At 59.4% G+C, this 23,056-nt stretch overlaps 10 protein-coding genes across 10 annotated transcripts; 4 read left to right on the top strand and 6 right to left on the bottom strand.

The window, feature by feature from the left end:
• Window positions 1-57: 57 nt before the first annotated feature.
• On the bottom strand, window positions 58-1,896 carry DCS_07272 (uncharacterized protein; the record flags this gene model as incomplete). The annotated part of the gene is made up of 3 exons (XM_040804557.1): window positions 58-246; window positions 303-1,517; window positions 1,861-1,896. 3 exons carry the CDS (start codon window positions 1,894-1,896, stop codon window positions 58-60), a joined length of 1,440 nt encoding a protein of 479 aa, XP_040654661.1.
• Window positions 1,897-2,956: 1,060 nt separating this feature from the next.
• On the top strand, window positions 2,957-3,904 carry DCS_07271 (uncharacterized protein; the record flags this gene model as incomplete). The annotated part of the gene is made up of 3 exons (XM_040804556.1): window positions 2,957-3,260; window positions 3,334-3,748; window positions 3,814-3,904. The coding sequence occupies 3 exons, from the start codon at window positions 2,957-2,959 to the stop codon at window positions 3,902-3,904; spliced, it is 810 nt and encodes a 269-aa protein (XP_040654660.1).
• A 216-nt stretch (window positions 3,905-4,120) lies between these two features.
• Window positions 4,121-4,666, bottom strand: DCS_07270 (uncharacterized protein; the record flags this gene model as incomplete). Its single annotated transcript, XM_040804555.1, has 1 exon — window positions 4,121-4,666. The coding sequence occupies one exon, from the start codon at window positions 4,664-4,666 to the stop codon at window positions 4,121-4,123; it is 546 nt and encodes a 181-aa protein (XP_040654659.1).
• Window positions 4,667-5,914: 1,248 nt separating this feature from the next.
• DCS_07269 (uncharacterized protein) lies at window positions 5,915-8,141 on the top strand (the record flags this gene model as incomplete). The annotated part of the gene is made up of 7 exons (XM_040804554.1): window positions 5,915-6,313; window positions 6,359-6,498; window positions 6,785-7,338; window positions 7,394-7,413; window positions 7,462-7,733; window positions 7,793-7,911; window positions 7,969-8,141. The coding sequence occupies 7 exons, from the start codon at window positions 5,915-5,917 to the stop codon at window positions 8,139-8,141; spliced, it is 1,677 nt and encodes a 558-aa protein (XP_040654658.1).
• A 438-nt stretch (window positions 8,142-8,579) lies between these two features.
• DCS_07268 (putative ribosomal protein L30) lies at window positions 8,580-8,876 on the bottom strand (the record flags this gene model as incomplete). Its single annotated transcript, XM_040804553.1, has 1 exon — window positions 8,580-8,876. One exon carries the CDS (start codon window positions 8,874-8,876, stop codon window positions 8,580-8,582), a length of 297 nt encoding a protein of 98 aa, XP_040654657.1.
• Window positions 8,877-9,899: 1,023 nt separating this feature from the next.
• On the bottom strand, window positions 9,900-12,637 carry DCS_07267 (ATP-citrate synthase subunit 1; the record flags this gene model as incomplete). The annotated part of the gene is made up of 3 exons (XM_040804552.1): window positions 9,900-11,429; window positions 11,521-12,526; window positions 12,573-12,637. 3 exons carry the CDS (start codon window positions 12,635-12,637, stop codon window positions 9,900-9,902), a joined length of 2,601 nt encoding a protein of 866 aa, XP_040654656.1.
• A 3,017-nt stretch (window positions 12,638-15,654) lies between these two features.
• DCS_07266 (putative ATP citrate lyase subunit 2) lies at window positions 15,655-17,252 on the top strand (the record flags this gene model as incomplete). Its single annotated transcript, XM_040804551.1, has 2 exons — window positions 15,655-16,095; window positions 16,224-17,252. 2 exons carry the CDS (start codon window positions 15,655-15,657, stop codon window positions 17,250-17,252), a joined length of 1,470 nt encoding a protein of 489 aa, XP_040654655.1.
• Window positions 17,253-18,525: 1,273 nt separating this feature from the next.
• Window positions 18,526-18,861, bottom strand: DCS_07265 (uncharacterized protein; the record flags this gene model as incomplete). Its single annotated transcript, XM_040804550.1, has 1 exon — window positions 18,526-18,861. The coding sequence occupies one exon, from the start codon at window positions 18,859-18,861 to the stop codon at window positions 18,526-18,528; it is 336 nt and encodes a 111-aa protein (XP_040654654.1).
• An 810-nt stretch (window positions 18,862-19,671) lies between these two features.
• On the top strand, window positions 19,672-20,028 carry DCS_07264 (uncharacterized protein; the record flags this gene model as incomplete). The annotated part of the gene is made up of 1 exon (XM_040804549.1): window positions 19,672-20,028. One exon carries the CDS (start codon window positions 19,672-19,674, stop codon window positions 20,026-20,028), a length of 357 nt encoding a protein of 118 aa, XP_040654653.1.
• Window positions 20,029-20,550: 522 nt separating this feature from the next.
• On the bottom strand, window positions 20,551-22,278 carry DCS_07263 (glycoside hydrolase family 72 protein; the record flags this gene model as incomplete). Its single annotated transcript, XM_040804548.1, has 3 exons — window positions 20,551-21,744; window positions 21,825-22,124; window positions 22,273-22,278. The coding sequence occupies 3 exons, from the start codon at window positions 22,276-22,278 to the stop codon at window positions 20,551-20,553; spliced, it is 1,500 nt and encodes a 499-aa protein (XP_040654652.1).
• Between the last annotated feature and the right edge of the window lie 778 nt (window positions 22,279-23,056).

The following is a 23,056-nucleotide window of genomic DNA, read 5'->3' as shown; positions in this document are numbered from 1 at the left end:
GTACACCGGTTGGTTTGCATGCCTACCTGGAAAACAAAAATAAGCGGATTGGCTAGCTCATGTGAGCACGACGCTTTCGTATTGCGCCCTATCCAAGTGGTGAAGCAGCACGGCCTGCAGGGCGGCACGGCTCCGATCCAACTTTGGCAGGATACCCTCTGCCTGACCGAGGTTGGAGCGCATGCTGTCGACGTGGCCGCTGAGCTGGAGGGCAAGCGGAAAAAGGTCATCGTCGTCATCGAGATCCTAGAGCGAACGGCATGTGAGCATCAGTCATGCAGGGCAGGCAAAGTAGTTGTTACCGTGAAGACGTGACCCGCCGCGGCGGAAATGGCCTTGTCAAAGGTGAAGATGGCGTCTTCCTCGCCTGGCTTCGGCTCGGGCTCCTCCTCCGGCGCCAGCGCGTGTGCCTTCTTCAGGGAACGCCTCTTCTCCCTCACCTGGGCCCTCGCACCCGTCTCGAGAGCCCTCAGCGTCTCGTAGTCCCGTTCCAACTCCTTCTCGATCCTGTCCTTTTCCTGCCGCAGGACCTCGACGGCATGGCTGGTCGGTTCCAGCTGGCGCTCGAGATGGGCCTTGGCGTTCAAGACGGCCTCGAAGTCGAGTTCGGATTCACGACCCCCATCCGTCGCTTGTCTTTGTTGCTTCTGCTGCTGCGGCCGACCGCGAATGGCCGGAAGAAGGGGCGCGGGCATGGAGGCGGGTGGGAAGGGAAGGCCGCGGTCGACCTTGCTGGCGATTCGGTTGGCGATGAGGCCGAGGGCGGCCGACGCATGGGCCTCTCGCTGGTGGGTGGTGGACAGCCGCTGGAGGATTGGCCGGTGGGCGAGATGCAAGAGGGCCGAGATGGCGGCAAGGGATGGGCCGGAGAGGGGAGACCACTTGGCGGAAATGGTTGCCTGCCGGACGCGGCGGGTGTGGGGGACGACGTGGGGGTAGGGCATCGGCGGTGGCGACGGTGACGGAGGGGATTCGTCGTGCTGCCGCCGCCGCCGCCTCGGCCGTTTCGAGGATTCGCCCTCATCTTCGTCCTGGCCTTCTTCTCCTCGCTTCCGTCTCTGGCCAGCACTCGTTGCCTCGCTGTCTTTGTTCTGCGCGCGGGATGATGGCGGCGGCACTGGCAGCTCGGGTCGCGCACGATGGCGAGATTGCGTCGGCCGCACGGCCTCTTCGTCTCGAGACGACCTCTCTTCCTCTCCGGAGCGGTCCCGCAACGAGCGTCCGCTCCGTTTCCTCGACGCCTCTGCGGGTAGCGATTCGTCCTCCTGGGCAGCACCCGCCGGCTTGCGAGCGCGGCTGGTTCGCTGCCGCACGGGAGGGGAAAGGGTGGTATTTGCGCTCGACTGCTTCGCCGTCTTCGCCGTCTTCGCCATCCGTCCGCTCGGAACCTTCTTCTTCTTCACAAGCTTCTCTTGGACATGGCGAGCGGTGTCCTGGCTCTGCGACACGTCCGGCGGCTCCCCAGACGCGTGGGCCGGTTCACGGCGTTTGCGCTTCGTGCGAGGTTTGGGGGAAGGCTGTGCAGGAAATCCATTGGCTGTCAGCGGTATTTTCGACGAGACTAGAAATCTGCAGACGCGGACGCACCATATTTCTACGGCACCATGGACGAAATCGTGCGTGGTTCGGAGGGTATCGCGGCTCCCGTCATGCCGATGCATCGACGTGCAGTTTGCGATAGCATGAAGTAGGTGTATGTAATAAGTACGTCGTGATAAGTAGGTACGGAGTATTACTTTCAGTACGGGGTACAACTAAGTACAGTACTTTCATGTCCTGCTGCTAAGTACGGAGTACACCGTGCCTGATTAGTACTTGGTGTCCGTTCTGGACTGTACAGCTACTTGTACAGGTACTTACTGCACAGCACTGCGTTACTACGTATGCGAACTCCATATTGACATTATGCTTGTACTTGTACAAATACTTTTGCTTCAAGTACTTGCAGGTCGCACACCAATTCACGAGGGGGGGGTCAAAGTACTAGTACCTTTCGGAGTGGGGAGCTAGGCGGGGTTGCTTTGGATTTACAGCGGGCACCAGCGGGCTCCCCTGGCCCAAGTGCGGGAAGTTTGTGCTGACAGGTCTTGTAAGTAAGTACTAGGTACTACCCAAGTACTGTATCTAAGTATTTTACAGAACTCCGTGGAAGCAGACGCCGTACGAGCCGGCCGCACATACTTACAGTGGGGGTGTATGTACATGTACAGTACTCGTCCGTGTAGGGACAAGCAAGTACCTGTCAAAGGCGTCGCCATGACGGATGCTGGACCAATCGCCAGCCCCGACATGGCAAGCCTGCACACTCACGGAGCAGCTCCAGGGGCGCACAGGGGCAACTCCGCAGCTCCACCACCGTCCCGTCAGCAAACCACCTGCTAGCACGAACGTGTACAGGCAAGTGATGTGCTTGTACTGCACTGCACTGCACTGCACTGCACTGCACTGTACTGCTCTGTGATGTAATTACTGTACTGTACTGCGCTGTACAGTACGTGCACCCCATACAAGTAAGTGCATGTAAATTCGTACGAGTAATTAGTTGTAATGTTCCGTATTAATTCTTGCTATGAATTCGGAGGGTTGGTAAGGGAAGCCGATCAACAAAACGACAGCCGGCGAAGCGGTCGCTCTCCGTCCATCGCTTCAGGCTCTCGACGGGCGAGAAAGCACCCCCCCCCCCCCCCTCCATCCTCCCCTCTCCCCTCCCCCCCCTTTCCTTGGCGCACCCCGGGCCCTTGCTTTGTTGTGGCGCTGTCCTTTTCTCCAGACTGCCGAGAAGAAAGCTCTCAAGCTCTCCTCCGCATCGCCATCGTTTCCTTCATCTTACTTCGACTCTCGTCCATTCCATCCATCGGCTGCGATCCGTCGGGACCACGTCGCTCGCATCGGCACCAACCAATCTTCGGCTCACGAGCTTGCCGACATTTGCGGAAAATCGCAGCTCTCCATCATCATGCGCTTCCACGCCTCGGCCGTTGTCGCGGCCCTGCCGCTCCTGGCTCGCGCCCAGGAGAACCCCTTCGGCCCGTACAAGGCGCAGCTCCAGCAAGTTCTCGGCAAGATGTGCTCCTACCTGCCCAACCCGGGCCGCCACGATCAGGTTGCGGCCCTCGAGGCCAAGTTTGGACCGATGCACTTGTCCACCCTGACGCTCGAGAATTGGAAGGAAACCTTGTACGAGCAGGACCTCGGTCCGGGGGCCAGGAGCGTCGACGAGTGGTGGGTGCTCATCTCTGGGAGGAACAAGACATGCTTCGGTAAGGAATCCCACGTCGACGTCGGTCGTTCACATCTCCGCCGAGGTTAACGCGCCCTTTCCGCCTCGCTCAGGTCATTGCGGTCAAGTCGAGAAGGCCTTCAACGAGACGGCGGCCAAGTTCGCCACGACGCCCGGGGCCCCGCACATGGCCCTCCTCAACTGCGACGACCAGCCGATCCTCTGCAACAGCTGGGCGGCCGGCACCGGGCACATCTGGTCCTTTGGCATGGTCCCGGACCCCGACAAGGTGGAGATTTACAAGAAGAGGCTCAACCTGACCTCGACCACCTCGGACGACCTCGTCGCTCTGCACGAGGCCGAGACGAAGGAGGGATGGGTCGCGCTCGAATCGTGGTTCCACCCCTTCACCGGCCAGGCCACCGAGCTCGGCCTCGCGGTTCCTTGGGGATACATCATCTGGGCCTTCAACCTCGTTCCCAACTGGCTGTTCATGATCATCGTTTCCTTCGCCAGCCGAAGCATGATGTATGTTTCCCCCTCCGCCGCTCGCTCTACTGCCCTGACCGTCCGGATGCTGATCGGACATCAAGGGGAAATCGCATGGGCAACATGGCCAACGACCGCCGTCCCGGCGCTCCCGGATCGGCCGGTGCGGCCGGCCGCGCTCAACGTCCCTCATAAACGGCACCCTGCTGCCCGCTTCGTCGCCGTCGTCGCGTCTCCGGCGGCCCATCCGCCTTGGGGGTACGAGGTGCTGCGAGAAACCGATGGCAAAAACGGTGAGCGGTCGGTCGGTCTAGGGCATGCCAGGCCGGTGCTCCGGTGGTCCTGTGCCGCACGGTCCGGACGATTTGTCGTGATGAGCAGGCCCGCACATAGTCCGTAGTCCTATTTCCGTCAAGATTTGCCGTCGCACGCCGCCTGCAGTGAATCGAGTCCATCCAGGACCTCGTCCCGTAGCTGGCGGTTGGCCAGCTTCCCGTACCGCAGGTCGCTGAGGCCGCCGATGATTTGCTTCACCGAACCGAGGAGCGCGCTTTCCTCGTCCTGCAGCCGCTTCGTCTCCGCCTCGAGCGCGAGGACGGCACCGTCAATCTCCGGCACCATCGAGGTGAGCGTCTGCTTGGTCTTGCCGTCGCCGAAGAGCATCCGCTCCATCTCCAGCTCGGCGTCGGCCTCGTCGTGCTCGGCGTCGCGTCGCAGCCGAATCACCTCCCGGCGCATGGCGACACCGCGCTTCGCCTCAGCGGCCACGTTGGCGGCCACGGCGTCGACGGCACCGTTGCGTTGGGCCTGGAGGTCGCGGAAGAGTGTACGCAGCTGGGGCGAGGCTTGGATGGGGCTCGGGAAGAGGGCTTGGAACTGGGCAAAGGTGACGATGGCCGTCAGTGCCGCGGGCTGGAGCAGGTAGTTTGTGAGAATCTCGCTTTCCGTGGGCGCCATCGTTTCCGGCCTGTCGGTTGGTTGGCCCTGGCTGGCTGGCTGGTTCGCTCGCTCGCTAGGGGTTGAGGGTGAAAGTGGAAGCTGGAGGAGATTGTGATGGAGGCTGTCTTGGGGCGAATCCGGTCCGTCGCACGCTCGCACTGTGTCTGAGGGGCTCCTCGTACGGGAAATGGGAGGGGGGGAGCATGGGATGGGCAAACGAGTACCGTGCGAAAAACATACCACGCGGCAACGTGTTGAATCCGCGATTCAATCCGCTTCGTCTTCCGCAAGAGTTCTACTCGTCTACTGTACAAGACTATTTCTCGCAGTCTACGACGAGGCATTCCGCATAGAATGCTCTCACGCTCTCACCAAGCTAGAGTCTACGTTTCGTGTGACTTTTACTACTCCGTACCTATGCCTGGTATGCCGGCGAGTAGTTCATCGTGCAGATTCCCCCACTATGCTGAGATGTTACTCCCTGTGCCGAGTACGTGCACATGAAGGAGATCATATTGGATATACTTGCGTCAATGTGCATTCATGGGTATAGTAATTACTCAGTATAAGTATTCTTGGTGCATTTTGCGACAGTTGCCCGCCTCTGACGCTGGTTGGGAGTGTACAACTGGGAATACGGAGTACGGAACGGCATGTCTCTCGCTCCCTCCACTTGGACGCGTTGTGTCAAATACTTTTTTCAGTACTAGCACGAAGTGCAGTTGCGCTGTACCTGTTCATATAAGTACAGTACTTGCACGTACAGTACTGTAGTGGAATGCCTACGGCTGGCAGGCTACAGCCTTGCGGATGTGACGTTCACTAGCCAATGAGAAGAGATGCCTCGTCGCCACGCCCGCTCCCGCAGTGCCCTGAGCCCCTGTAAACTGCATTACCAAGTACAGTACGGAGTACGGAGTACTGTACTGTTAGTGCTGTAACTCCGTAAGTGTACTGTACATGTACTGTACTGTAGGCTTGCTCGCCAACAATTGAACGTGAGTCTTACCTGCAGGCCATTTACGCGGCTTCTCGAACAAAGTGGTGATTGCACGCCCACGGCCAAACGACGATCCTGCCTCCGAGCCTCAACCACGCATCTCCAGCTTCGACCTTCTTAATTTTCTGATTCACCTCCCCGCCCCGGAAGCGGGCCTTCGAATATAATGCTTTAAAGTGCAAGCTCGCTCCCACCATCCGTTCCGACTTCTCTCCTCCCGTCGCCGACGACGCGTTGCCGTCGCGGTCATCGTCGCCACCGTCACCATGGCTCCCTCCCGCCAGCAGCCGGCCCCGCAGTTCAGCAAGGACGAAAAGGTACTCTGCTTTCACATGGACATGCTCTACGAGGCCAAGATTATGGACGTGCAACCGGCCGAGAAGCCGGCCGAAGGCTATCGCTACAAGGTCCACTACAAAGGCTGGAAGAACACCTGGGACGACTGGGTGCTCACCGACAGGATCCGGCCTTTTGATGACGAGCACAAGGAGCTCGCCGCCCAGCTGCACGCCCAGCTCAAGAACAGCATGCAAAAGACGACAAAGCAGCCGAAGAAGCTGGCCAAGAACGGTGGTGATTCCGCCCGAGGGAGCGAGGAACGAGGCTACGCCGCCGCTCAGGGGGGGCGGATAGCCCGCAGAGGAAAGGACTGGGAGCTCGAACAGGTGAGTGAGAGCCCTTGAACTCGTATTAAACGTTGCCCTTGCCAGCAGACGTGTGTCATCGTGGCAGTGGACCGACGGCTAGCCAAGCCGACAGACCCTACGCGAACCTGTTCCCTCCGTCGCGACTCCAGTGGGGTTGCCGTGGCAAGAAGTATTGGCACGATAGGGGCAGCTACACGAAAGGGGTAGTTTCCCTGGTCCGAAGCTGCCGTCCTTTCGGTACAGCTCGTCGAGAGAGGCGGCCCAGTCCAGTTCAGCCCAGTGTTTATTTCATCTTCATCCCCCGGCACCACACATGGCTTCGAGCCTGCAGGCCGTGCTACCTCGACATGCTGCCTAGAGTTGGCGCTGGTGGTCGCCTATTCAGTCCAAGTGCATTATAATGCATTATAGTTTGCCGTTTCCTCGCTCAATCTGCACTCACGTCACTGTTCCTTTTCATTGCCCGTTAGACGCTACCCCACGATTCAGTCTCCCCGTCGGCGTGGCCTTCTGGCTCCTCTTCTTTCTCCTCGGCGCCTTTGCCTCTTTGACTTCACATCACTTCGATCTCGTCATCCGCACCGTCCGCACATCGGCAGCATACATGCGCATGACAAAGGCAGCGGAGGGTGCTTCCTCGTCCGCCGAGGAGGCACCCCTCTCGAACTCCACGGCGACCAAGTCTCGTGGCGTTGAGAAGGCGGCCGAGCCGGCTAAGGACCGACAAGTCTCCTCGAGGGCGCTGGTGCGCACCACGGGCCTTCTCTATCAGTTCCCCAGCTCGAATGCCAGAGGATGCACGGAATCGCATGAATTCGTTCCAATGCAGATCGAGTACCGAGCAAGGCCCATGAATTTGCGGTGCTTGAAGGTGATCCACGATCACCTCACCCAGCTCCCGCGACAGAACCACAAGTATCTCGCGTCCAATGGGAGACTTCTCTTTGATGACCGATACTACGGTGACTCCGAGCGCCATGTTCTCAAGTGCACCAGCAGGTACAATCAAGTTTTCGCGTACCCTGCCTGGGCCGGCATGGAGAGTATGGACGGTCCTCGGCCGTGAACGCAGCTCACTGACTTTTTGATTTGCTCGAGACCTTTTCTTTGCCTTTGCCGTTGTTGCCCGCCATCCCCGTTTCGCGCATGGCTGACAGATGCCGTAGGAGGACGCCTTCCACAGCAAACCTATGATCAACATCCCGGTTCCTGACCACGTTCAGGCCATGTTGGTGGATGACTGGGAAAACATCACCAAGAACAATCAGCTCGTTCCTCTACCACACCCCAAATCGGTGAATCGCATTTTGGAAGATTTCTTGACTCATGAGCGTCCCAACCGAGACGAAGGCTCGGCCAGCATGGACATCCTAGAGGAAGTCGTTGCGGGCCTTCGAGAGTACTTCGAAAAGGCGCTGAGCAGAATTCTACTTTATCGGTATGCGGAACCGGTTGGGTGGGTGGACAAGGTCAACCCTCGCTGACTGTTTGCCACAGTTTTGAACGGCATCAGTACATGGACATTCGAAAGCTTTGGGACGTAAACAACGACGACAACGCCAAGTACAAGAGCGTCTGTGATGTCTATGGAGCCGAGCACTTGGCACGCTTAATCGGTATCGTCCCATCGACGAATCTCATTTTCCATGGCCGGACCGCTGATGAGTCTCCAGTTTCATTGCCCGATCTCCTTGCACAAACCAACATGGACCAACAGTCGGTTTCTCGCCTTCGAGAAGAAATTGGAAAGTTCACCGTTTGGCTTTCCCGAAATTGTGAGGTGTACTTTGTCAGCCAGTACGAGACGCCATCCCAGGAATACATCGACAAGGCGAGAAGCTTCTAGATACCATACACGATAGCGACCCTTCTGCGGAGGACTCGCGGCCAGCCAGCCAGCCTGCGGCGTTGGGGGCGGGCACTCATACCTTCAGAGGAGGCGCCTGGGAGCAATGCTTGCGACGAAATACAGGAGCACCATGATATGGCCCACATGCGAATGCGTGTCTCGCTGGCAACAGCACTCAACTGGGAACTAGGGCGAATAATGAATTGATCGTTTCCTTGGGATTTTCCCTCTCCACCTCGTCGCAAGTTGGCATTGTCCCATGCGCCTATGCGTAGAAAGAAGCTTGCGGGCAGCCACAGCCGAGTGCTCCTTATCGCTATGGTACATTCATTGGTCGTTATATATGATACAGCCATGCCGCCTTCAGTCCGTTACTTTATCCCATCACGGGCCAGCACTTCATCCCTCTAGGCCCAGCCCAGCCTGTCTCGTAACTCAAACCCGCGGCCGGTCGTGTGCACCAAGTCCAGACATCCTCGGCACCGTCTTCTCGACGTAAAAGCCACTTTCCGGCGTCCGCTCGGCCTTCACCTCGTGTTTCGTCAGGCGGCGCTGGACCTCGTGCACGCGGACAAGCTCCTTGACTTTCAGGATCATTCCGGCTATCTGGGGCTCAACGGGATAGAAGACGGTCTGCATACGGCGGCGCAGGCCCAAGGCGGCAAGGACACCGCGGGTGCGCTCGGGAAGACCGATGGCCGAACGGTGGAGCGTGATGCGGAAGAAGGACATGGTTGTCTTGGGCCGAGCGCTCGAGATGTGTGAGACCTTGTGGCGATTTTGAACCCCCTTCCTTTGAATTTGATACCAGGACACGTGTGCGGGTGTTGGTTGCTCTCAATCTGTTTCTTACACGAGAATTCGGTCAGCAACCGAGGAGAAAGGAGCAATAACGGCAACTGGTGCGGAGGCCAGGGAGCGCGAGGAGGGAGAGGGATGGGAGGGGAAGAGAATCCAGGGCATACGAACAATCAGCGATTCATTTGCTGCCGTAGAAAAGAGCCTCTCTCTGCTCTTCCGCAGTAGTCGTTGTGACTGATCTTGGTCCCTTGCCAGTCAAGGATGGACTGACGTTCCCAAGAATTCGGCAGACAGGAGTGCTGGGTCCACTTCGCGATGACACGTGACTGCTGCGTCCCATCATAGTGCATCGGCTTCGATATCAGTCAACACATTGATGCTTCAAAAAATCCGGTGAATTGGCACATATTAACATAATGGTTTTTTAATGGATTTTGTTGCAAGTCATCCCTGGTAAGAGGCAATCGATTGTCCTCATTTGTTGACAACTTCTTCTGCCTCACCGTCGTCCTTTTTCCTTGATCATCGTCGATGCGACGCCGTGTACGCCAGTCGTTTTATGCCCATGTCACATCTCAGTCGTCCAAGCTGTGAGACCAAGCCGACGAACAAGGGTCAGCAGTGGTGAACGAAAAGAGGTCGTGCCCTGGTGGCGGCGATGAATCGAGCCTCGGCACTTGTTCGCGCACCACGACACCTACGTCCACACTGTCGTGACATATCACCAACGGTCTCCAACACGTAGAGAGCGGGAGAGGGACAACGCATGGCGCAACGTCATACCCATAGCAACTCCAAAAAAAATCCTACGTCGACGGCGAGATGGCCGCATCCTAACACTACATGTATCGGTGCCTCCTCTCGTTCCTCGGTCGTGCGGCCAAATCAAATCGTCAGGCGCACGTCGCAACAAAACTCAATGCTCCGTTCAGCCCCGTCATCCGCGCACCATCATCACATCTGCACCTCCACTCTGCCTTCGGCGCCAGGCCGGCCCTCGGCCAGGTTGGGCAGGAGGTAGGTGATGTCGTCCCAAGGGTGACGGTACAGACCAGTGCGCAGTCTCTTCTGGTCGAGGTAGTGGGCGATGAGGCCAATGCTTCGGCCGAGGACGAAGAGGCCGTTGAGGACGCCCATGGACAGGTACTCCTCGGCCTCGTCGGCGGAGAAGGCGCCGCAGTTGCGGAGAAGGTCGACGAAGCAGACGGCGATGCAGCCGTCGACGTTGAGGATCAGGTTGTCCTTCTTCGACGTCGTCACCGTCTCGACGGCGAGGGCGTAGTCGAGGAGCTTGTGGCTCGGGAACTTGGCGAGGACGTACTCCTTGACGAGCTCGACGCGCAGATCGGGGTTGTTGCGCGACTTGACGCGGTGGCCGATGCCGGGGATGAGCTTGTTGGCCTTGCGCATGTTGTCGACGAACTCTCGGGGGCTCAGGTTCTTGTCGAAGGCCTTGGTGAACTCTTCGGCGGCGCCGTCGAGGGCACCGCCGAAGCGAGAGCCGATGGTCAGGAGACCCGAGACCAAGGCGCTGATGAGATCCTTGCCGGCACGCGTGGTGATGATGGTGTTCATGGCGCCCGACACGGCGGGACCGTGGTCGGCCGTCAGCATGAGCACCATCTCCAGAAACTTGGAGGCGTAGTCGGGCAGGCGGCGGCGGAACCAGAGGAGGGACATGACGCCGCCGATGCCGATCTCCTCCCGGAACACGTCCGAGATGGGCATGCCGGCGTAGAGCAGCTCCTGGCCACGATCGTCGGAGATGGTCGAGATGAAGGCGGCCGGCTTGCGGATGAGGCCGAGCTCCTGGGCCCACGAGTAGTCGATGGGGATCTTGGGGACGACGGGCTCGGGCTGGGGCTTGATGTTGCCGCTCTTGACGAGCTTGTCGTAGACGTCCTTGAGGACGGCGGGCATGTCCTCGAAGGTGTTGGGGACGTGGAAGCCGGCCTCGCGCATCATCTTGTTCTTCATGGCCGCCGTCTCGAGCTGCGAGTTGGCGAAGGAGCCGGCGTGGCCGAACTGGACCTCGGTCTTGAACATGCTCGCGCACGTGCCGATGGCCCAGGCGACGATGGGCTTGGTGATGACGCCCTGCTTGACGGCATCGATGACCTTGTACTCCTCGACGCCGCCGACCTCGCCGAGCAGGACGAGGATCTTGCATTCGGGGTCGGCCTGGTACCGCAGCATGTGGTCGATGAAGGTGGTGCCGGGGTACCTGTCACCGCCGATGGCGATTCCCTCGTAGACGCCGTCGGTGTTTTGGGAGATGATGTTGTTGAGCTCGTTGGACATGCCGCCGGACTTGGAGACGTAGCCGACGGAGCCCTTGCGGTAGAGCTTGGAGGCGACGATGTTGTCCATCATGCCGCCGGTGTTGCCGATCTTGAAGCTGCCGGGCTTGATGCCGCCGACCGTCGCGGGCCCGATGATGGTCACGCCCTTTTTCTTGGCCACATGGGCAATCTCACGGGCTCGCTGCACGGCTCCAGGGTTAGCGGCGGGCCGGCGACGAGGGCAGGCGAGGACGAGGGCAGGCGGCGGGGACGGGGCGGGGCGGGACACGTACCCTCTCGGGGACACCCTCGGCGATGATGGCAATCGTCTTGATCTGAGGGTTCTCCATCAGCTCCATGGTGGAGCTGTAGACGCTTCGCGAGGAGGCAAAGTTGACGACGACGTCGACGTCGGGATGCTTGGCGACGGCCTTGTCGACGGCCTGGTAGACGGGCAGGAGGGTCTCGCTCGTGCCCCAGTACATCTTGCTGACGAACTGGCCTCCGAAGGTGTAGATGATGCCGGCGACCGAGGGCGTCTTGCGCTTGCAGATGAAGTCGAAATCCAGCATGCCTTGGACGGCACGGGGCTGGAGGCCGTAGACGAAGCATCGGGTCTTGTCGTTGAAGAGGGCGTGGGCCGGGAGGGGGCTGAGCGGCCGGCTGGGAGCGGCGAAGCGCTGGATCTTGTCGTTGGCGGACAGCTGGCCCTTGGCACCATCGGCGCTGTTGCTGGAAGCCTGAGCCATGGCTGCGAGACGTGACCTGTTGCTCGTCTCGGACGCGGACGTGACGGAAGAAGGAAAGGGTTGCGTGCGTGCGAGCGAGAGCTTGTTGGGTAGCTCAACGATCGAGGCCTGCGATTGTCTTTTCGGGTCGGCCGCTGCGGATAGCAAGGAGATGCTGCCACTGCGGGAGGAGGCGGGAAGGAAGAGTGCAGTGTGTGTAGGGAGGACGAGGGAAGAGGGCGAGGGACGAGGACGATGCGGAGGGCAGGGGAGGGAGGTGAGAGTTTGAGAAGACGAACGGACGACGGCAGGGCGTTCGATTGGCGGTAGTTGGGCGCGAGGTCGCTGGGAAGGCAACGTGGTGGCTGCGCCAGGGGGCTCGAGTCGCCAACCGGTCGCTGGACGGTGACCGCTGTCGGAAAGCTGGGCGGGCCTGGCGGGCCAGCAAAATTGTAGTGGGTCGCCGTTGGCGAGTCGATGCACCGACGCCGCTGCCACCAGGTGGAGCAGGGTTGACGGGATGCCAGATGATGCGCCGACCCAGCGCTGCAGGGCGTACCAGTACTTTCCCCTACTGTAAGTACAGTACCGGATGTACAGTGCAGTGTTCCACGTACGGCAGTGCCATAGGTGTACGGAGCACTGGCACTACAGTACGGATACACAGATACAGCGTGCTCATGTAGCGGCCTACAGGTACGGGTGGGTAGAGGTACGAGAGCATGCACATGAACGAGTGCATGTACCGTTACATCTCGTCATGCGAACACACGGCCAACGATCACAACAGGACCGACCAGCCCACCAAGTTGAGAATTTCGAGAGAACGGGAGGGGGCGGCAACGAGCACTGAGAGAGCACGCAGACAGTGGAAGCGGTGTAATCCTTGTACGTTGCGATGGATCATGGATCATTGAGGATTCGGATTGTTACGCGGAAACACTATGCAAGTATACGGAAGCACAGGCAATGCAATAGGATCAGCCGTGCAAACGGTGCACAGCAGGAGGCTACAGCGTCGTGCGCGTCGGAGTCCGCTGAACCTCAGTGAACCGGCAGCCGCTGACAGCGGGGGAAGCGGCGGGCACGGGCAGAGACACCCGTCGGCAGCCAAACAAGTTGGGGAAGACTTTTTTTTCTTTGGGGATTTCCACGGCCATCCGATTGAGCTTTTCGTCGTTCTGTTGAATGGTGGCCGTGAAACAATGGGAGACATCCCTACAGCAAATGCCGCTACCGCGACGCCAGCGGTACCGGCACCTGCCGGCGCAGCCAATCCGCCGTCGTGCATGGGCTGAGCCTCACTTGCGTGCCCACCCGACTCAACTGAACACTCCAGGTTACCGTTACCACCATGACGAGACGAACAGGGGGGGGGGAGGGGTTGACCACCATCCTGTTTGTCAAGTACATGTACATACAGTACTTGTACCAGTCGCAGCAAAGTGCACCTCTACTGTTCCGTACGTACTTGTTACCTACAGTACTAAATAGGCTCTGTACTCCGTAGGTAGGTACCTAGTAGGCATAACCAGCCGAAGTACAGCAAGTAAACAAAAAATCCGAACCGAGGGCAAATTTGTCCGATGCGACGAGTTCAAGGCCACTCTCCGGCCACGGAGACACTCGCTCGGCTGGGGACAGCGTGTCGGACGAACGAATGGCCCTCTTCCACCTGTGTATTGCACGGCCCGGAAACCGAAGCAAGTTGCCCATCTGCCTACTTCCTAGGAGGCCGTCCATGTACAATGTTGGTTGGTGTACTGTACATGTACTCCGTACATATAATGGATTGAATTCATACTCTCAAGTGCGTCATGTGCCCCTCCCGTACCGAGTATTCTACAGTATGCACTCCGTACAGTACGGAGTACTTACTCCGTATTCTATGCAGAGAACTCCGTACTTACTCCGTAAGTACTTCCTGCGTGTCTGCTGCATGAGTACCTAGTACTCTGTATAACCACTGCACTACAACTATACTTGTACTAAAGTACTACATACTAGGTACGTCCGACAACAGTGCTGCACACCTTCGAGTGCTGTCCATGTCCTGTACTTGCCCTTAAGTGAGCTTCATCTCGGTACGGCGTACATGTACAGTAAATACGGCGTACGAGTACTGTACAGTAATTACGGCGTACGAGTACTGTACAAGTAAGGGCCATCAACACCCAGCCATCGTGAGTAGGGTAAATGGGATAGAACGGTAATACGGAGTACTCCAATGAGAAGATTCATTTCCCCGCCTCCGTCTTCGCACCCGTGCTTGTGCTCGTATGAATGCATGTACTGTACATGTACTTGCACAGCCAAAAAGGATATGGAGGACTAATTAACCGTTCAGCACGATATACTGTACTGTACTCCGTACATGCAAGTACTTAAATTCCACCATAAAGCAACGTCTCGCTGGCATGCGGAATAGGCTCATCTCAGTGGCCCCCTGGCTGCCACAACATTCGCTGCGCATTGTTCATGTGCACCCAAGTACGTGCTCCGTACCGGCTGCGGCGGTCCTCATACAGCTGCAAGTCTCCGTACGTACAAGCAAGTAACTGGGCGTACTGTACGGAGTAGTCGTGAAGTAATTACTGCGTCGCATGTTCAGCAGGTCCTGCAGAAAGGCGCCGACAACGGAGCGCACAAGATACCTGACCATTCAGATCGGCTCCACTTGGGCACATCTCAACCGCTGGGGCGCCTGCGTTCCCTGAGGTGCCGGTACGGGGCCTCGCGCCAGCATTGTCGTCTCATCGCTTTTCTGCTATTTGTCCTCCGAGCCATGCTGGCGACATCCACCCCAACCAATGCACTTCGCGCCGCAAGCTAGTCAGGACCCCTGAACCCCCTGCCGCCGAGCAAGAGCCAGCGCTCCCTCGCACGGCGGCGACCCGCTGACAAGTGATGGCTGCGGCCGTTCAGGGAGGAGTTGCACTGACAACCAGAGTGACGACGGCGGGACGAGGGTAACTGATGTACAGGTACAGATGCACCTCATCATTTTGCCCCCACTCGCATGTCCATCTACCGTCCGGACTAGCACATTGGCATGTCGATGGGATATTAGTGTACCTCCAGGTGGTGCTGAAGTGCCAGGTACCGGTACGGCAGCGCTGTTGGTGGACTGCCTGCCAGCTGGATCCTTGCTGGCCGAGCGCTGCCGATGTTGTGAAGGCCAAAATTTTAGGAGGCTGTACTTGCAGTACGTACTGCACCAGCCGCCGTGGTGCCGTGCTACATCGTCGTGGGACTTGGACTCCCTCGACCATTCCGATCCGGCTACTCTTCCTCACCGTACCAATTCGCCCTCTTGACCTTCACCTACCTCGACGCCTCCCGCACAGCATCGAGCCTTGCCGTCCGCAACCACCACCGCAAGTCCATTCCCTCCTCCCTCGAGCCCGCTTGCTCTGCACCGGTAGGTGACGGTCCCTTTCTTTGCACACCGTCCGTCGCCGTCGACGGCGGCACCGCTGGAGGATGGATGACGGGCCGAAGCCGAGGGGGAGCTTGCTCACCCTTTCGCCGCCAGTCGGACGAGGCCGTCGTCGAGGTGCCGTCGTGTCGTGCGCGCCCGTTGCCCGCGCGAGCGTTTGCTGACGTGTTTCGAAGAACGAGACGGAGAGCGCAGCGTACAGCCAAGCGAGACGCACGCCGACTAGCCACATCCCCCCACCGTCGAGGCCCCAACTCATCATGTCCGCCAAGGCAATTCTCGAGGCTGACGGCAAGGCCATCCTCAACTACCACCTCACCCGCGCTCCCGTCATCAAGCCGAGCCCTCTCCCCAAGCCAACCAAGCACAACGCTCCGCCGCGGCTGGCCTCGCTGCACTTCCCCGAGGACGCCAACGTCGGCGACATCCTGAACCAGGCCGAGGTCACCTACCCTTGGCTCCTGCAGCCGGGCGCCAAGTTCGTCGCGAAGCCCGATCAGCTCATCAAGCGACGAGGCAAGAGCGGTCTCCTGGCCTTGAACAAGGCCTGGCCCGAGGCCAAGGCGTGGATCGCCGAGCGTGCCGGCAAGGAGCAAAAGGTCGAGCACACGACGGGCGTCCTGAGACAGTTTCTCGTCGAGCCCTTTGTCCCTCATCCCGAGGGCACCGAGTACTACATCAACATCAACTCCGTCCGCGATGTACGTTTTCCCTTCCCTTCCCTTCCCTTCCCTTCCCTTGCGAGCGAGCGAGGCCGATTCTCTCGGCCTTGACCGGTCGTGTCGTGTCGTGTGCCTCGACGACGACGCTGACGGGCGTGCGACGATAGGGCGACTGGATCCTCTTCACCCACGAGGGCGGCGTCGACGTGGGTGACGTCGACGCCAAGGCGGAGAAGCTTCTGATCCCCGTCGACCTCTCCGAGTATCCGTCCAACAAGGAGATCGCGGCGACGCTGCTGAAGAAGGTGCCCGAGGGCGTCCACAACGTGCTCGTCGACTTCATCACCCGCCTCTACGCCGTCTACGTCGACTGCCAGTTCACCTACCTCGAGATCAACCCTCTCGTGGTGATCCCCAACGCCGACAAGACGTCGGCCGACGTCCACTTCCTCGACCTGGCCGCCAAGCTGGACCAGACGGCCGACTTCGAGTGCGGCGTCAAGTGGGCCGTGGCCCGGTCCCCGGCCGCCCTCGGCCTCACCAACGTGGCGGCGGCCAACGGCGAAAAGGTCAACATCGACGCCGGCCCGCCCATGGAGTTCCCGGCCCCCTTCGGCCGCGAGCTGACCAAGGAGGAGGCCTACATCGCCGACCTCGACGCCAAGACGGGCGCCTCGCTGAAGCTGACGGTGCTCAACCCCAACGGCCGCATCTGGACCCTCGTCGCCGGCGGCGGCGCCTCGGTCGTCTACGCCGACGCCATCGCCTCGGCCGGCTTCGCCGACGACCTGGCCAACTACGGCGAGTACTCGGGCGCGCCCACCGAGTCGCAGACGTACCACTACGCCCGCACCGTCCTCGACCTCATGCTCCGCGCCCCCATGAACAAGCAGGGCAAGGTCCTCTTCATCGGCGGCGGCATCGCCAACTTCACCAACGTCGCGAGCACCTTCAAGGGCGTCATCCGCGCCCTCCGCGACTACGCCACCCAGCTCATCGAGCACAACGTCCAGATCTGGGTCCGCCGCGCCGGCCCCAACTTCCAGGAGGGCCTGAAGAACATGAAGGCCGCCACGCAGGAGCTGGGCCTCAACGCCAAGATCTTCGGCCCCGAGATGCACGTCTCCGGCATCGTGCCCCTCGCTCTCGTCCCCGGCAAGTGGGAGGAGAGCAAGGCCGAGGAGTTCCGGGCCTAGAGGACGCCGTCGCGCCGCGAAGCCCACGCCGCCGCCCGACGCGAAGGGATGAGTGAGGGGGTGAGCGGGGAGCGAAAGGGGAGGGGGACGAACGAACGAACGAAGACACGGTGGCACCACCATGCTGTATTTTTTTTTTGCGCCTTGGCCGATGGTAGAGTGTCCATGTTCATTTTCATTCGACGTCTTTGTCGCTGCGACGAGGGCACAACGGGAGGAATGGCTGCGGTGCCACGCACGACAGGGGGATGCCTTGTCGGATGAGTGGCCCAAGATGCAGACGAGAAATCGAGTAGATGATGATGATGACGATGCCTCCCAAGGGGCCGCCAACCCCGCATAGTCTCGTGCGTGTCTGCCGTCCCTGCGCCGTGACACTTTACACCGATGCTGCCCCGATGCTGCCCCGATGCCGCCCCGATGCTGCCGCCGCCGCTCGACCTTCAGCTTCGGCAGGGGGGTGGCCTCGCGTCTCCCCTGGACCGGCTGCCTTGCATGGGCTGATGATGATGCCGTCGACGGTCCATCGCACATCCGTCAGCCGATCAGTTTTTCTGTGCGCGCCCGGCGAGGTAGGCGTTTGCGGCGTGGCGAACTGTCAGTCTGCCTGATTGTGGTGCCGGCCGAACCCTCTCCGGGCAGGTTCTGCTCCTTCACATCATCGTCTACGCACATCTCCCTGTACCGCCCACTCCTGCTCCCTACTCGCTCCGTGCATGCCTTCGTATCTCCGAATAGCAGGGCGGCAGCAGGTAGGATATTCGCCACGACGCCCTCGTCCCGCTTGCGTTGGATAATGACGCACCTCGCCGCTTGAAAAAGGAATGAAAGCATAGCACAAGCAGCCGGTAGACACCCAGTCAGTTCGCATCCCACAAACGGCCAGTCACGTCACCGTGTCACCAACGCTTGTGCCTTCCTCCTGAATACGTTGAAGTTGAATCTGACCGATTGCCTTTCAGTGGACCTTTTCGGTGGGCCGCGGTCCGCGCTCGCCTCCTCTCCTCGCACCGGCACTTGCCTCTTTGTCCATGCTCCATGGTCCATCGCCCATCGTCCACCATCCATCCATCATCATCATCATCATCATCATCATCATTATCGTCGTCATCGTCATCATCATCGTCGCCATCATCCATTGCTCGCATCCTCAGCCAGAGCGTCCGAAGATCGCTCCTCCTCCAGCCCGCTTGCTGCAGGCCTCTTCTCGGACAAGGGGAAAGAGTAGTGACCACAAGGACGCAGGACCGGAAGACGGAGGACCAGGTCATGGTCATGGATCATGTATGGGCCGCTCGTCGCTGCCGCCGCCGTCAGATGGCTGGCTGGTGTTCATTTCCTTTCGAGCCTTCTTGCCCCTCTCCGCCGCCGCCTCGCCTGTTGCCCGTCGACCAACCTCGCCTGACCTCGTCTGACCTCGCCTGACCTCCTGCTTTCCTCGCTTGAAGCGTGGCAAGGCGGTGGCCCCATCCCGTCCTGCTGCCTGATCGCTGGCCCTGCCGAGCCTGGTCAGTGCAAGGGTGGGCCGAGCCTCGACAGATGTACCAGTACAAGCAGGTGGAACAGCCAAGGACGGGACAAGAACGATGTCGTCACCTCTGTTGGCCATCGTTGTTGGGGGAAGACGCCGCGTCGAGCTCGCCGTCCTCCGCCTCCTTCGCCCCTCCCGGAAGCCAGACCGCCCCGGCAGCATGTGTCCTGGTCCGGTTGAGGCCTTTTTCATTCGCCCAGCTGATCCCGCTCTACTCTCTCTTGCCCTCCCCGTCGAGATGGATAATACCTGCCCGTCTACATCCACCCGTGAAGGGTGAAGGGGAAGGGGGGGAGGAGACCATGGTCCACCTGGTCCTCTGCTCTCTCTCCATCGAATTTCGCCTGAGCGCCGAGTCGGAAGCTTGGACTTGCCCAAGATGCCTTGCCGTCTCGCCGTCGGCCTTTATCGTCGCTGGGGCTCTGCATGGGTTGAGGACGACCGACTGCCTCACATGTCTCATCGCTGCTGTGTTACCCGCTGCCTTCCACCCCTTTTCCCCGTTGCCATTGCCGCCTTCCCACGGACCTGAGATGTCGTTGGGCACGAGGCTGGATCCCAGCTTCCGCTCGTTCACTGCTGCCGACTCCTGAAAGGGAATGCGCCATCGAGGAACCCTACTTATATCGCTGTTCGTCCCCGGCCGCCCATCAGGAAACCTCACTTCCTACTTGAACAATAACATTGTCACCTAAAGTGCCTCTCCTTCAAGCACGCCCCTACAGCATAATCCACGACGAGAAGCTTCTCCACCTCTACAGTGACTGAAATTGCCCTTACCATGGCTGACGACGACGACTATGGCGGCTTCGCCGGCTGCTGCCCGAGCTGCTGCAAATGCCCAGACTTTGGAAACCATGACAACTGTGTCCCCTGCGACACCAGCCAATGCTGCGTCCGATCACGCGAGTGCCCCTTCGGCTGGGACCCCCCACGCCACTCCCCACCCACGAGAGGGCCCTCGCTGACGTGAAGAGCTCGGCAGTCCGCAGGAACTATGCCAGGCTTCAACGGCAGGCCGAGAAGTCTGCGGCGAGCCGCCGCGGCAGCCGGGTCCCCCCGGATGAGAAGGGCGTTGCCAAAGAGGCCAAGACGCAGGAGACGGTTGCTGGCGAGGGCAAGACGTCTTCCGAACACGGTAAACCCGTCGCTGGCAAGGACAAGGAATCTCCAAGGAAGAGGAGGTGTGGCACGAGGAAGTGTGGGAGTAGCAAGGGCAAGTCGTCTGGCTCCAAGTCCAAGTAGGCTTCGTCGACGGGCCTCCCAACGCCGCCAACCCGAGTTGTTCCCTCTCCAAGCCCCTGCACCCCCCCTACATTTGGCCTTGCCCATGACTGCAATCAACTTTCTCTCCTAGAACAGAACCTTTTGCAATTGTTTTTCAGCCTTTCATAGATAGAACAGAATCGCCATCATCTTGTGCGCAACTCTTTTGCTCCTCGAGAATGAGCCTCGACTGAACAGAGTGCTCGACAATCATTGCTCTCTGCTCTCGCTGACGGAGATCGCCTCCATGTACATCCTCGTCTCGCCAGCCGGACCGAGCTCGCCATTGTTGCGTCCAAGATTCAGCACCGGCACGAGCATGACACGAGCGTGAGGATGAAAGGCCTCGGAGATTAGATCAATGGTTCAAATTGGTACGCCAAGTCTACGGCACGATAGCAAAATCATTTACACCGAAACATGCATCCTTTTTGTATCTTCTCGGTGTCATCTTCTGGGCAGAACAATCGACGTCGACCTCCTTGACGCCCTTCCTCCCACCTAAACAATGAGAATGACCGTCAGTGGAAGCATCGCCGCCACCCAGAGCAGCGGTCGCAGCGACATGGCAACCGAGTCTTCGTCACCGCTCTTGCTATTTTCGATCTTCGTACTCTGGTCGGCGCCGCTGGCGTCCGTCACGGTGTCGCTCGTCGTCGCCGTGTCGTTTGCCGCCGTGCTGTTGCTGCCGCTGCTAATCTCGATGAGATTCTTGCCGGCCCAATTGAAATCGTCATCCTTGAGGGGGATAACCTTGAGGTCAGACACCTCCTTGCCGTCCGAGTCGACAACTGTCAGCTTGACCTTGTAGTCGGATATATCGACAATCTTGCCCACCGGCTTGGGCTTGATGCCTTTGTCGATGAGCTTTTGGGCATCGTCAGGGACGGCGGGGAGGGTAAAGTTCTTGTCAAACTCCTTCTCCACAATCAGGCTGGCCTCGCATTCGGGCGGCGCGTTGTTCTTCTTCGAAGGAGACTGCGACTGAACAGTGTCCCAATCAATCGTCGCCCACTTGGCCTTGAGACGATTGTAATCGCCCATGATGCTGAGCTTGTCGTCCTTGATGGACACGAGACCGTAATTGTTTTCCTCCTCGGTCCACTGGTAGACGACGCCGCCCGAGAAGGTAGGCATCATCTTGTCGCTATAAATGGCCACCGTCTCGTTCCACAAGCGCGGCTGCGGCCGGTTGCAGCCGTACTCGCTGAAAAAGACGGGCACCGACGAGTCCTTGAACTTGTCCGTCAGCTCATTGTAGCTCGAGGACTCGAACGTGGCCTCGGGGCCACACCAGCTGTACGAGTTGAGGGCAAAGATGTCGGCGCGGCTCATGTCCGTGGCCTCGCCGTCGATGGCGCACTGCATATAATTCCACGTATCCCAGAGCACGGTGCGGACGTCGGCGGCCGAGTATCCCACGGGAATCTGGCGCTTGACGTTGTTCTTGATGTAGTTCTTGAGGTCTCGGGTGATGGCGCGGAGGTACGGCGGAACGTCCGTGGCCGACTCGGGCTTGTCAATCACCTCATTGCCCGAGAAGTAGAGCAGCGTGTTGGGATAGTTGCTGAAAGACTCGACGACGGCAAACGTGTGATTCAAGTAGGCCATGTAGTAGCTCGTCCATGGCTGGTACGAGGTGATGGCCTCACCGACGAGGGGAGAATTCACATCAATGATCATGTAGATGCCAGCCTAGGGTTCATGCGTTCATCAGCAACGCAAACATCATCGCAGGTGACGGCCTACGAGGTCGCCGTCGACTTGTTGCTCACAGCGTTGAAGATGCTCGCGCATTCATCGTGGTTAATGTCCGGGTCCAAGTTGTACACGCGGATCGTGTTGACGCCCATGGCCTGCATCAGAGCAGCGTCGCGTAGGCAGGCATCGCCATGGCTGAGGGGGTCCTTGCCGGTCGAGGGGTCGTATCCGGCACTGCCACCGGGCTGGTAGGCGATGCCGACAATCTGAAAGACCTTGCCAGTGGCTGGGTTGACAAAATGGGATCCCTTGACCACGAGCGAGGGAACCGCGCCGGCCAAGCCGACGGCAAGTGCGATGAGAGCAAATTGGATCTGGCCGATGGGTTGTCAGCGTCCAAGTTGGCAGCATGCCGGCTCGTCCGTCCCTCTCTACAATGCATTGGAATGGGCAAGGGCAAGCGTCCCTCTCGCCTCGCCACTCGGCATACTGGGGCAGCGTCGGGACGTGAGCGGCACTTACAAGCATGGCTAGGTAACCGGGAGCAATCGATGCCAGCAAAGGATGGTGTTGCGCTGAAGGGTGTAGAGAAAACGGATGAGTCTGCAAGTCAAGCAGGTGAAAGCAGGGACCGGCGGCGATCGGGCACTGCTGAGCCAGTGAATCACAGGGACGAGGTGAGGTAAGGCAGGGCAAGGAAAGACAGGGCAATGCAACGACAGGTAAGGAAGGGGAAGGCGAAGGGAAAGGGAACTCGATGGACGACAAACGACGGGCGACAGGCGACTGCCCCCCAGGCAAACGGAGAAGGAAGGCAAGCTTTCGACTTGCAGGAGCGACGAAAAGCAAGCGAGGCTGCTGAGGCAGGACGTTGTCCTCGTACGCGTTGGAGGCAAGAGCGAAGGCCTTCGCTCGCCGCGATGGGCAGTGACGACGTGAGGCGAGGCACAAAGAGCAATCGCGATGAAATGAAGTGGAGGCAAGAAAGTAAAGAACAAGAAAGTAGAAAGGCTCGCTCGAAGACTAGAGTGGCCATTCTGGCTGGCAGGTCGGCTCTCCGCCGACGGCATCGCATTACATGATGACGGCCCTGGGAGTTGCACATGGGCATGACAAAAAGAGACGGCCACTCCTCCGCGTTTGGGGGCGTGTCGACCGAGGTATCATTTAGCGCACCCACCCCCCTCCGCCCTTGAGCTCTAAGCGAATCCAAGTATCTGGTTGGCGAAGGGCTCTAGTGACATGGCGTTCTTGTCGGGGGCTGGTGTCTGCCTGCTAGCACCGACGGCCATACCTACGGAACGAC

Source organism: Drechmeria coniospora, chromosome 03, assembly GCF_001625195.1.
Source record: "Drechmeria coniospora strain ARSEF 6962 chromosome 03, whole genome shotgun sequence".
NCBI classification, from domain to species: Eukaryota; Fungi; Ascomycota; class Sordariomycetes; order Hypocreales; family Ophiocordycipitaceae; genus Drechmeria; species Drechmeria coniospora.
The sequence above is the reverse complement of the archived record's forward strand: the minus strand, read 5'-3'. Positions and strand labels throughout refer to the sequence as shown.